At 43.5% G+C, this 13,926-nt stretch overlaps 1 protein-coding gene across 1 annotated transcript; it reads left to right on the plus strand.

The window, feature by feature from the left end:
* Positions 1–17: 17 nt before the first annotated feature.
* Positions 18–13,875, plus strand: LOC119387906 (dynactin subunit 2-A). Its single transcript, XM_037655472.2, has 13 exons — positions 18–170; positions 343–417; positions 659–749; positions 1,600–1,667; positions 3,409–3,501; positions 4,614–4,774; positions 5,273–5,387; positions 9,757–9,822; positions 10,596–10,634; positions 10,954–11,103; positions 11,471–11,573; positions 12,551–12,642; positions 13,782–13,875. Exons 1-13 carry the CDS (start codon positions 135–137, stop codon positions 13,866–13,868), a joined length of 1,176 nt encoding a protein of 391 aa, XP_037511400.1. The 5' UTR covers positions 18–134; the 3' UTR covers positions 13,869–13,875.
* Positions 13,876–13,926: the final 51 nt, after the last annotated feature.

Consider the following 13,926-nt stretch of genomic DNA (forward strand, 5'->3'; position numbering starts at 1 on the left):
TCTAATCAATCGGCATCCAAAGCTAGCCAATCCGGAGCCAGTGCTTGTGGAGTTGTGTGGTTGCTGTGGGTAAATTAAAGTGACAGGTTATTCATTCTTTGCGTTCAGCTCGAACCTCGACCGGCTCATCCGAAATGGCAAATCCGAAGTACGCCGATCTTCCCGGAATTGTAAGTGAACTTACTAAAGCTGCGTTGTTTTAACAGTTTCCATTAACAGTATTTGCTTGCACCTGCGACAGATGTTGCTCGGAAACGACGGATTGTTTTGATGCTTGAGGGAGGAAAGTGCTGCGTGGTATGAAACTTAAAGCGCTAATCACCGTGTCTTGCTTCTTCCCAGGCGTACGAGCAGCCGGACATATACGAGACGGAAGATCTGCCGGAGTCTGATCAAGTGATCTCGGACGTGGGCGTGGTGAGTGAAACTTTCGGCGGAGCCTCTCGATTCTCCGCGATCTTTCATCGGTCTGCGACTACTCTTGCACAGATAGATCGAGCTTGTCGCTGTGTTGAAACTGTACCGTAACGATTGTTCCTACTATATAGGTTGTCTCGTTTTTAATGGAGTACACGTTGTTTACGTTGTAGGTTAGTGATGTGGAGTTTCGTTTCGACGTTGGTACCCGCCTATACCCGTTCTATTTCTATCCCTGTAGGACCAGTCCGACAGTGTGAACACGTTGGCGGTTTCGGTAACAGAAGCCTATGAAAAGTTCAAGGGTTGTACGGTAGACTCGTCGACCGTCGGTGAGTTATTGTACTGTAGATGAACTTAAACCTTGTCGCCGATTGCTCCACTCTGGGAATTTAACATAATTGATTTCTGCGGAAATCCACGTGATGGAGGAGGGGTGAAAAAAAAAGTTTCTGTTGTGCTGAGCATTTTGTTCATTTGGCTGTCCTCTCTCCTAATCTGTGGTGGCAGCTGCTGTAGGAATATGATTTGAGTTTGGAGCTTTGTTAAGGAAGGAAGAAGCCATTTTGTTGCAGCTTATGGAGGGCTTTCAGTAGTCGTGGCATGTAAGAAATACAGAACACATCAAATGGTACGTGCTTCATTCATTCATTCATTCATCCATTCATTCATTCATTCATTCATTCATTCATTCATTCATTCATTCATTCATATGAATGAATTAATGAATGGCATTGTGCCATCCATTCGTTCATTGTACCATGTCGTTGTGTGTAAAGCATGTGGTCAATATGAACACAGAGCCTTCTAGTAGAGCATCTTTCATAGCCGAACCATGACTTTGGGGCGTTAAGGCCTATTAGTGAATGAATTTTATAGATAAAGGTTTGTCCTAAAAGTTTCAGGGTTTTGGGAATACTGGATTCTAATAATTTTCGTTCTAGACCGTCAATTTCTAAAAGTGTCGTGTGCACAACTCTCTGTGTATTTCTCCATTTGCGCACGAGGAGCTGCAGTTCATTTCTAATATCTTTATTTTGTTGATGTCCTTTAGCAATCAGAAAAGGCTCATATGTTGTATGTTATGTGTGGTCCATCTTTGATCAAATTGAGAAAAAAAAATGGCAGTAGTTCAGAGCCATTTCCTGAAAGTTGAAGTATTATTGGATTCAACTTTCACAGATTTCACAGAGGGCATCTCAAGGCAACCAAAGAAGGGCTACCATGTCACCTCCGGTGAATGGGAAATGGTGAGTTGGGTTGCTTGAAATGGTACTTGATATGTGTAAAACCCTTTACTTGTATTGTCCATGATTGCACACAGTGTTATGTTTGGCTCTTCATCAGTATACTAGCACCATCTGGCAGTGCTATCGTGATTAATAACCGTGGTGTTACTGAGGTGACCCTAGTGTACTGATTATACCCAAACACATCACCACCTCACCAAAAAGAAACTGACTGAAGGATGAGGTAACTGTATGGTCCCTTTACAACCTTACATTTTCACATATAAACTGTTGAAAGATGACCAAATGATACATTGCTCGAAGGCAAGGTAGATGGTGGGCTACCTAATAGCATCTTCGTACAGATGGAATGTTCAATCTTCGAGTATCCTCTTTATGTCTGTTTCTGCATTATCTCTCCTATGTTCTTTTACAAAGCAAAGTATGGCCAATCGTTATTCAGCATGAGAGGCAATGAAACTCTTGCGTAATAACATTATCATTACATTAACAGACTTAAAACCGACCGATTTGACTGATGTATCAAATCAAGATAACGAAACAAAACCATTAACTGCAAGAAAAAGTTTTATGTTAAATTGTGTTGCATGTATCTTGAATTACTTCTGATTGGACGTGCGCTGCAAGTTTGAATACTATGTGTGGTGTGTTTCAGTAAAGTGAGTTATAAGGTAGACAACCAAGTGCTTGCCCTCAGTGTCGGTATGCTGTCATGTAATAGGTTCACTTCTTTCATTGTTTTAAGCAAGCATCCAGGCGTATTTCACAAGTGGCCGGATATGTGCTTTTATAATACGTCAGGCATTAAAATTTTCTCTTATTCTCGACATTTGTCAATTCTTTAACAGGTTCTTGCTAGGAGACTGTGTTTTTTAAGATTTACAAAAACTCACTCAAGATGTTAAAATTCTTAATCTGTTCTGTAGCTGTACACCTTTCAAGTTTCTGAAGGCGCAATAACTGCCGTGAAACTAAGCAGCGCCTTTTGCGTTCAAACTACGAAAACGGGCTGTTGATAACGTGAAAAAGTTTCCCAAACCACTGAGGGCCAGGAGAGCCTTCAGGGCTTGATTTCAGATAGCTAGGAATCAAATGCTAACTTGTCATGCAATGCATTATAGTAGTATAGTATTGAATGCTTAAATTATTGTGGGAGGAAAATGTCACATTCTGAAGCCTCTTGCTGTTTTGCTTTGCTCGGAGTGAATAAGTTCATAAAATGTGTGCACATGCAAGCATGTGCATGAAAAAGCATATGAAAGCATGAAGTCCCACCATATCTTTGCACAATACCCTGTCATGCAGTGTGTCACAAACGTGCTTGATTAGAAGTGGAATTTGGCAATAATAAGTCCTCCAGCGGGGCAAACCAACACATCCAAAGAGTAGGCCCTAGGTAATTAGAAATGAGACCACTTGCAAGCGATCAGGTACTATATACAAACATCTGTAATAACGACTGTCTTTAAAAAACCTTTTAAAATCGTCTTAAGTTCATTTTGCATGAGGCACTGTGTCTTGAATCGGCTGTAATTTGCACGAATCGATAAAATTATGGCTGCTTAGAGTTTTCAACTTCTATGACTTTTCTTTCCTTCCTAAATAGTAGGCGGGCACTGTAGCCCTTTTGAAGACAGTTGTCAGCCTGCTTGCTTTCTCCCAGCTCTCCCTTTCTCCTCTGCATATGTCTGTTTTGATATATGATAATAATAATAATAATAATAATAATAATAATATTCAGGCTGGAGAGAAGGAGCCTGAAAACCTGCAGCAGAAGCACCAACGACTCCAGTTTGAAGTTCGTGAGCTGCTTAACGAAGTGCAATCCATCAAGGTGAGAATCTTTGCATTGCATTCTATAAGTACCTCAGAGGACAGAAGAGCCTTCTGCGAGAAGCTTTATAGTGTTACGTAATTTGTATTTTCATCAGACCCTACTGCTGTTCTCAAGAACATCGGCCATCAAAGTTTTCAGTCGTGAATAAGAAAAGAAAAAAATATTCTGGTGCTACCTTAAGCTGGATGTTGATGTTATATGAGATAATTTAGGATGACGCGCAACTCGTGGTACAACAAAAGGGCTTGAAGTGAACTGAGTTGTGTGTGAAGGAAGTTCTAAACTGTAGCCTGGTACAACTTCAAAGGCAGGAGAGGCCCTGCCCAGATGACCAAAGCACAACTGCCAATTGCCTGCACAACTGAAGAAATAGTCCCGCTAATGTACTCCATGATGTTCTTCGATGGCGAATTATCCGACCATGAGGCTCGTAACGTCAGTCTAAAGCGCGTGCTCATTGGTGAAGTCTCGTATTCATCCGTCTCTAGTTGGAAATGCCACTGACTTCTAAAGTTGTACCCGACTATAGTAAAAGCTGCATTGCTACTTTAGCAGCTGTAGTGGCTGCGCATGCCCCACAGAATGATTTGGACAGAGTGTCGTTAACAAAACGCACCTTGGAAGCCTATGGCACCATTCTTCACTGGTGAGCTTTTCGTGTCGGGTACATACTGTTGGATTGTTTTATAAGGCTGTCGAAACAGCGGAATACGGAAATATTTCAATTTGTCAGTTTGAAAGTGACAGTTGCAGAACCCTTAGTGATTATAAAGAACACAGACCGACGGCATGGCTGCCCTCCTGTTTTACCTTTAACGCCACAATTATCTCTGTTCCTTATAGTGATCATAAATATGCTACTTACTCTTCTTTTTTCAAAGTAGGACAAGAACAATAATCAGATGAAACATTGCATAGTGTATCGCATGTTTGTTCCTTCTAGTATCTCATTCTTGTGCTGTTTCAGTTAAAGTACAAAACCTAGAGCTGCCCCAAGCTTTCACGAATGTTGAATGCCGTGCTCTTATTGTACCTAAATGAACCTATCATTTGCTGCAGCCTGACTGGGTTCACTTGTAGTGAGAGTTCGTGGGGCATTGTCTACGCAGGAAAGTGCGCAGGAAGGAGACCAAGGTGGCCTGGCAGAGCCAGCCTACCTATTGCAGCAGGCGCAATTTATACAGAAGATGCTGCTGGACTTGGACCTGGAGCGCGTGCTTGGGGCACCGACCTTGCAAGCACTGTCTGACCCTCAGGCTGCTTTGCACAGGCAAGGCTCGTAATGCACTTTCTAATGCCACAGTTGGGGTCACGTGGATATCAATTTGCAAAAGGTAGGAGCAACTGGAGCGCTATAGTATTAGGATGTTTGGTGTGTAATCGTCTTGTAACACGCTGAATGTGACTGAAAGACCGCCAGAAAACTTAAAGGCACACCAAACAGTGTTGCACTTCGTTGTTTTTGTCAGGTACATCTTTTCATTTTCTAGTACTAATTTGCCAATAGCACTCGGGGCATTGCAAGTGCTGTCTTTATAAGATCACAGGCTTGATGAGCCTGCATGTTTGATATATTTGAGCCAAATTTGTGCAGTTGTTCTCAATTTTTAATAAATTCATTCTGACTAAAATGGAGTCTAAGCCCTGTGGTATTGCATTGTGCCCTTCTCAAGCATTGCGAGGGCCCAGCTGTTGCTCCGACACAATGTGCAAGTCAGCAAGTACTATGTCAGAGCTTCACGATTTGCATAACTGGTGATGCGTGCAGTACCTTGGTGAGTCAGCTGGAGCGACTTCGCTCTGGTCCCCCTCCGGCCACTCCTCCGGTCAAGGCGAAGCCAGCCACGGAGCCCGTTCAAGACGCAGTACAGACCACAATCAAGGTGAAGGCACATTTCATGTACTTGCTGCAAAGGCATATGTGGGCATCATGCAAAGCTGTGCACTTAGCCCTTTCACGCGCAGAGCTTTGTCTCTTCTGGACAGCCAAATTTTCTTGAAAAATAGCAAGATAAACTTAGAAAGTACCATAAAACAGAGAGAATAGGATTTCTCAACAAACACTAAAGAGACTCGGCATGATAAATGCATTTAACTGCCATGCCAGCACGGACCGTTCCCATGGCACTCTGAAAAGCTGCTTTTTTATTCAATATTATAATAGTAAAAAAAAAGCATTGATAGACAAGTCAGTCTAGACAAGTGGCGGGAAGTCAATCATTGGACTGAGATTGAACAAAGACAACATGTCAATTATGTCACACCTCCCTTTCCCCCTTGACATATCACATTGACTTCTGCGACGCAACTCCCATTTTCCACTTCCGGTCTTGCGCACCTATCGTTTACAACTTCAAATTATGGTTTAGTGACTTCCAGTCTGTACTTGACCTGCCTACTTACATTCTTAACCTACTTCCTTCCTTAGGTTAGCTTACCAATGCTTCTTGTCTGGACAACTTGAATCCAGTCGGAAATTGTCACTGTCATCGTGCCTGGTGATGCATCGTCTTCTAAAATTGAATGCTTCTGCTTTAAATAAAACTACAGTACACTCTCGTTAAACACAACCCGAAGGGACCAGGAAAATGTGTTCCATTTAACATGAGTTCCGTTTACCGAGAGAGGAAGAGGAGTAAAGAATTCAAGTAAGCAACCAATGATGTGAGGGGCAGTTGTTCCATTTAAGCAGCAGTTCTGTTTAAGAGATTTAAGAGACTGTATTCAAGAATAAGATGTTGGATTTTCCTGAATATCCGATAATGATGGAATGTGGCTTCGCTGCAACTATTAGATTCTTCCTGCCGTGGAAGAGATGCCACGCGTGTGGTCCATTGGGTGCTTCAAGTAGCCTTAGTTGGCCAACCACAAGCATCAGAGCTGAGATGCAGAGTTTCTGCTGTCTTCTTGGCTCTTTTTTTAGGGGCGAAGCTCCTTATAGCATCACCTGGTCGGTCGTCGCTCCATCCGGCGTGCCCCCGCCGTCGCGTCTCCCGTATCATTCAATAGATGGCGCTGTCCCATAGAGATGAATAGAGTCACTGGAAAATTTCAGAATACCGCAAAGGTAGGCTGCACGCGGGCAACATTGGGCGGCGGCGGCCATTTCCCTTTCGGACCGTCCGGCGCGTTGGTAGCGTGTGTTGAGAAGTGACCGATCTTTTCGCCTCGATGCCATGTTACGCTCGGCGTAACTGCAATATATGTGTGTGTGTTTCTTCAAAAGGATATCACAAGTGATTTCGAGTCATCGACAGTCATGAATCAACGGCGCGGTAAGCGGTGTAGCTAATAAAACGTGCGGCGAATGTTGCCATGTGCTCGCGAACTTTCTTCGTGGCTTCGTCGGTCTCTTTTCGTTTCACGGCCGGGTGTGTTCGCAAGGTTCGGAGCTGTAGACATAGTTGCATTAGCGTAATGACCGTGCGAGATGCCATTTACTTCGACACGTGGTGAATGTTGACTGTTTGCGCTAGCTTTGCAGTCAGTGTTCAGGTTCACTTCATAGCGCATTCGAGAACATTATCGAACATCGAGAACATTCAGCATTGCGTCCTTCGACTGATCGCTGACGCATACCTTACTTGCGCACCATGCTTGCTGTTCAGCTGGGTGTTATCTGTAATAGAAGTGGTGTGTGTACGGTAACTGGAAGTTGTGCGTGAAGTATTTGTCTCGATCAGTTCGGAACGCCAGCAGCCGAACGCACGGGCGAATCAGCGTGCGGTAGGTAAGGTGCATCTTATTTTGTGAATACATTATCATTTCCTAACAGATACGTAGAAAATAGGCCATCAAAAATTATTGATGTCACTACTCAGTTGTTTCATTTTCTATTTTGTGTCTCCTTACTATTCCCAACGTTGCAGTGCATTTGCAAATATTTTACTGTGTTCCGACAAAGTTCTTTTTTTTGGCGTTGCCAGCGCACTCTTGTTAAAACTTCCTCAGCGCAGTGCTTTATGTTGCACATCCTGAAAATTTTTAAAGCGCATGCTACTGTAACATAGTATGTATATAGATATTGGGCTCGCATGAAATCGATTCCCTCAATGCGTGAGAAGATAAACAGGTTTTTTTTTTTTTTTTTTTTTGCTGTGACCATTTCTCACTCACTAAACAGTGTTGTAAGGGTACGCTCGGCGCATTGCAGCATTAGCAACATTTTTTTAAAAAATAAAATGCGCCTAATAACATTGCCTTATACCAAGTTTATCAACAGAGTTCCACACTACAGTTTTGCGCAGTGGCAAACGATCATGCGACAATTGCCTTCAAGGTATACAGTAAACAGTTATTATTTTAATGAGTCTTCGATTTCGCTCTCGTGCGTGACACGCTTATAAGTCGAAATGCATGCACAATCTGTTCAACAGATTGAGATATAAACAGCCAAGCAAAGAAAGGTATGTATTATGTAGTTTCCAATATCGCTGAACATAGCGAACCGAAAAGGTGAAGTATCCTGTTGCATGAGAGCTTCTCCAGCAACGTTTGTGTAGTTCACTGCAGAAAGGAGTGTTCTTCGTGGGGGGCGAATTCATTCCGCGGCCAACTATGCAGCCACATACAACGATGCTCTTTGACATTAATGTTTCCCACATGGAATGCAAAAATATACGAAATTCCCGGAGTAGCTCACCAGCAACGTTCTGTTACTGGTGAGCTACTCTCTGGCATCTTCATGATGCGTTTAAAAAAGCGACAAAGTACTTCTAGGGACCGTGGTACTGCTAAATGTCCGGCCGCGCTCTGCATTCAACGCACCTGCACCCAAAGCGCTTGGAAGGGATATGGCAGCGAGAAGTCACGTGATGCGAGTAAGCCAATCGCGGCGGCGGCGGCGCGCGGAAAACAGATGCGATACTCTGAAATTTTTCTAGTGACTCTAGAGATGAATGCCATCCTGTGCCTTTCCGCCAATACAAGAGAGTGGCTCGAACGTGGACAGCGCGCTGTAGACAGGCTAGCGCTTGGCTGCCACGGGCGAGTTGCTGTAGAGGCGATTCAGGGAGACATGGGATGGTCGGCGTTTGAGGCCCGTGAGGCACAGAGCAAAATCGCCTATGAGGCGCACCTCCGCAACATGGACGATACCAGGTGGGCCCGGAAGCTATTCCGATATATCAATATTGTTGGCATCCGGACACAGTGGTGCGCCCGTGTGCAAACCCTGCGCCGAAAATACGGCTTCCTGGCACGCACTGAGGATGGGGCCACCTAGCGCAAGACTGCCATACGGACCTTGGTACACCAAGCGGAAAACGCCCAGTGGAGTGCGAATGCACAGAGAAAGACCACGATGGCACTGTACTGCGAGCACAAGGGCGAAATCTCCGCGCAGCCACTATACGATAATAGTGTCGGCAGTACGCTGCTCTTTGAGGCTCGGGCGGGAGCGCTACGCACACTGTCGTACCGGCGACACTTTGACGGCGATCCAGACGTACAGATGGCACTTTGCAGGGTCTGCGGGAGCGAGAAGGAGACGACAGAACACATAATTCTCAAGTGTACGCAACTGACGCCACGACCAACAGAGGGCACCATGCTCCCACTGGCACTGGGATTTGAGTCATCTGAGGACCGACGCTACAATGCAGTATCGGTTGCGAAGGCCCGTCTACGAATGTGGTGGACATTAGTGAGACAATGACTGCAATCTCCGCCCCGTTCTGTCTTATCTTTCCTGCCTTTCCTTCTTTTTTCCTTTTTTTTCTCTTTTTCTTCTCCGGCTAGGACGCGATCATGCGTCCACCCGATCTAAAGGCTACGGCCACAACTCATCATCATCATCAGCGGCATGCAAACTGCAGTTGGGTGACGGTATACTAGATGGCGCTGTCCCATAGAGATGTGTGCAATATGTGTGCAAAAAAAAGAAAAGAAGAAGAAGAAAAGATTTAAAAAAGAAGAAAAAAGCAGCGGCACCCTGCACGCTAGATGGCGTGCAGTAATCAAAGCGGCGTATCGCTTTGATTACTGCTGGGCGAAACCACTGAACATTTCACGGTGTAACCATGATTGCTTCAAGAGCTTCGCCCAAGCTCTTCATCATTCACCCATGGATATGCTGTAATTTTTTTTTTGTATGTGATCCATTGCTTTCTTCTGGAAACCCCATTTTGTTGAGCATTAATGTAATAATTACTGAAGACTCATGGTCGTGGTGTCCCGTGGAGGTAGTGTTTTGTTTAAGAGTTTGACGGTGAGTGTTTTTTTTTTTGTTTTTTGTTTTTGTTTTTCATTCAGGTGGCCAGCTTGGAGGAACGCATCAAGAAGCTGGAAAACCTGGTTGGAACCGATACTCAAAAGCTGGTAATTTGAGTGCTTACTGCTTGCTTGTAGTCTACTGTTGCATTTACCGTGTCTACCCTTCAGGCTTAAACAAATTAATTAATTAGCCAGACTTTGCAAGAATAGCATGCCGATGATTGCTATGTTCGAGCTGAAGTACTAGTGCTGTCACATCATGTGGCAGAGGCTAATGAGATAGGGACTTGTCAAGTATGTAGCTGTGTGCAGCCATTTTGTATATTGGTAGAGTCAGGTGGCATCGATAATGCTTGAAACAGGAGATTGATCAGCCACATGTGAACATGCTCAGGCTTGTTACTGCTTAGCGCAGTCACTAATGTGAGGTTGCAGTCTTTTTTTTTTTTTTTTTAATCATCTTGAGGAGCTTATGTCATTATAAATAGTGTCTGTACCATCATTGAAGGGCTCTGCATGTTGTCAGGCTGCGACATTTGGTGCGAGTGTAATGCTGCTGAGGGCATCAAATGAACCTTCAAGCTGTTTACAGTGCACCTTTCGTCCTGTTTTCTTTCCTGGTTGTTTAGGAAAGGTAGAGAAATAAGGCTCTGTGAATTCGTTCAGCAAAAAAAAAAAAGAAAAGAAAGAGAGGAGGAGCGCTTCTAGCTAGCTAGTGTTTCCTTTGGTAGAACAATAGTTCATAACTAGATAGAGTGTGCCGAAAGTTGATTAAGATGGCAGCTTTCAGCAGTCATGCTGGAGGTCATGTTTTGTGATGAGCATTTTAGGCATTTCTCTTGACAGTCAGTTGTGACTGTTTCAATTTTTTTTTTCAGTCAATGCTTACGAGTCACACAAGTGGAAACTGCCTCACCGTAAGTGGCATGCATACGAAATCGTTACTTACTTGCCACTTCCTATGTACTAATAGTGCTGTACTGCTGCAAGAAGTCGAGTGTGACTTGCTTGCCCATCAATCCTACTAGACTCGTGTTAGGTGTGGCATTTCCAAATCACCGCACAAAGTTCAAGCAGCTGCTTGTGTTTCCGTTCCTTGGTGTACTTTGTTTTCTTTCTGTTTCTGCAAGGTATTGTAGTGCTGGTCACCCTCACTGAAGTGTATAGACTGTCAGTTTCCACATAGACTGTAACATTCAGCTGATTGACTATCTTTTTTTTTTCCCCCTTGTATAGGACATTACGCAGCTGCTTTCTTCACGGCTACACCTGCTTGAATCGTCGCACCTGGACCAGGTGGAAGCGAGGCTGTCGCTTCTCCAGCAGAAGATGCAGCAGTGTGCCGACAAGAAGGTTGCCCTGGAAGAGCTGGACAAAAGTGGCAAGGTATTGCAACTTTTGTCAAATTACAGAAACATTTGTGCACTTTGATTTAGGTTCACATTAAGTAACCTCTGGTGGTTAAAATTAATCTGGAGCCCTCTACTTTTATGTACCTGATAATTGTATTGTGGTTCTAGCACGTAAAATCCCTGAATTAAATTTTTTTTTTTCAGTTGGCGAATTTTTCTGGAACATTTTAGACTTCACTTATACTAATTAATTCGTTACATATGTATAGAGGTTAAACTGTACCTTATGCTTTGTGTTCCGAGTCCCACTTTCTTGCATTGTTTTATAGTGCATTCTTGTGGCGGAAGCGTGTCACTTTTGTTTACGTTGCACTTTGTTCCAAATGTTCACTGATGTGCAGGTGAATGAATTGTACGAGCTGCTGAAGAAAGCAGATGCCATGGGGAACTCGCTCAACCAGGTAGTGGAGCGGCTGGTTTGCCTTCAAGGAGTGCACGAACATGGTCAGTAATGATGCACTCACAAGTTGTAGATATTATTGTTTTGGAATTCCATGAGCTTTGTAGCCGCGAGCATAACAGCATTAAAAATAAGTACCCCTGTTGTAAAAGAGAGAGATTGCATAAAGGTTGCATTCCTGCGTCTACATAAGCATGATGCTCACGTATTGGTCCTTGAGGAATTGCACTGCACTACAGTTTTAAGTGCTTTTGCTTCCTTGGAGAAGAAGCTCCTGCAAAGGCCAAAGGTAGTCATTGCTGTCGGCCCGTAGCACAAACACATATGGTGGAACACTGAGAAAACATTGAGAAAACAGAGTGCCTGGTAGGATTTACATGTCTGAACATGTGCAAACCACGAGTCTGCTCGTGGCACGACCGCAGGTCTTCTACCATAGTTCCTGCTAAACTGTAGTGCACAAATCTACATAGCCCATTATATCTTATCGTCAATAAAGCAACTGCGCGTTACAGAGCAAAATAAAAGTGATTGATCAACTGCAAGACCACCAAAAAATGTAATGGATTACGTACAAGTCTGTCATAAACCAGCATCAAGTTTTTGAATATTATTTACAGTTTTGTCCCATTAGCTCCCATGCCTAGGTAGTCACTGTCACACTTTACACATACTGCAAAAGGTGCAAAATACTATGTCTAACTGGGGTATCACAAATGTGCTTATTAGAGGCATCGTCAATCTTTGGTTCATTTCTGGTAGCTTTAAATCAACAGCAGAAGATGCTGTTCTGTATAGAGCAGTCTTATGGCCCAGTGCTGTGTAGGTGCATGACCTATAGAAGCCTGTATAGATAGTACTAGTGTACGGAAATAATAGATTTACCCAAGATTTCATCAACTTGAAAGATGAAAGAAGCGGATGTTCAGCAGGAACACAAGAGCCTCCGAGAACCCTGCCGTAGATGTGTACACTGCATTGCTTTGCTCAGATTACAGCTTGTGTGTGTGGTACATTGCAGCACTGCAGTTTTCCAAGGCAGTCTCCCAACTGGACCTTGTGCAACAGCACCTGTCGCTAGCGCTCAAGGGCAATGAAAAGAATTTGGCAGAGGTGAGTTCACCAACTCTGAACTAGCGCCTTCACTGTTGGCAAAAGTAGCCACAAATCCATCAGGAAAGACGTGCTTACTGCAAGGTGTTTATTTGCTATTTGTCACTTGTTTTCATTACATGGCAGGCTTTCACATGTACAAATGCAGTTGTACTCAGTCTATTATGACGAAACTGCACTGGCTGAATGCACTTAAGTTAGCTTAAAGTATTGGAAATGTTTTAGTGCGTCTTCATGGCACAGAAAATGCACTTACAAAGTTCCTGAGTGAAGGTCTTCGAGCGATCTTAGTTTTATAATGCTTTTGCGAGATTTCGGCCCACAAGTCTTGCACTACTGCTATACCATTGAAAAGGTGTTGTGCCGCAAGATGCTGTGCTGTCACTCTGATGTCCCTTCACTCTTAAGAAGTTTGACACCAACGTACTGAAGTGGTTGCACGTTTTTATTGAAGATGCCTTTTCTGCAGTTATGTTGAGAGAGCCAAAATTTTGATCGCTTATGCCAATATGTACAAAATTCAGTGGAATATTGGACAGTGTTGTTTTAATACTGTGCAGTCAGAAACTGGCACATTATTCCACTTAAGTGCCTGCGAGCATGCTCCCAAACTGTAGGACTATTTTCATGTGCTTACAGATGCAAGTCGCAGGTAGAATAATAAAAATTAAGAAGTTTGTTACTTTTGGTACCAAATTACACTAAAGAAACAGGGGGACTTGACAAAAATGCTTTGTCAGCTTTAGTCTTATTGCAAAAACCTGTACGATCACTCTACAAGACACTTCATGCATTCAAAAATTTGCTTTGCCAAATGGAGTTTAGCTCTAGCAGCTCATCCTTACAAGGGGTGCCCAAATATTATGCAGTTTGGAATATTACTGTTTATTGTATGTGTTTCTGAAAAAATAAAATGTCAAATTGGCAGGAGTGCTCGCTTACCAGCATGGCATCTTGTGTTAATAGTATGTTGTCCCTGCCAGTGGTCTCTTGTGGTGCTCAACACAGCGTACAAACTACTTGGCAACTTTCCACGGTTTTTGCAACAGTAGTCGTAACAGGTTTCTCCGCTTGCTAAAGGTTTTTATGTGGGCCAACTCAGTTCAATTGACTGTGTGTGTATGATACTTCGCTTTCAGGCACAGAAGAATTTTGCAGAGAACATGGAGACCATAACGAAGAACTTGGCTTTGCTGGAAACAAAGATGGCTGCCCTGAAGAAGTGACACCCTGGCTGATGTTTGGTTTTCCAGTGTGTATTGAAGCAGCTATGTAATGTTAATA

This window comes from Rhipicephalus sanguineus, chromosome 3 (assembly GCF_013339695.2).
Source record: "Rhipicephalus sanguineus isolate Rsan-2018 chromosome 3, BIME_Rsan_1.4, whole genome shotgun sequence".
NCBI lineage: Eukaryota > Metazoa > Arthropoda > Arachnida > Ixodida > Ixodidae > Rhipicephalus > Rhipicephalus sanguineus.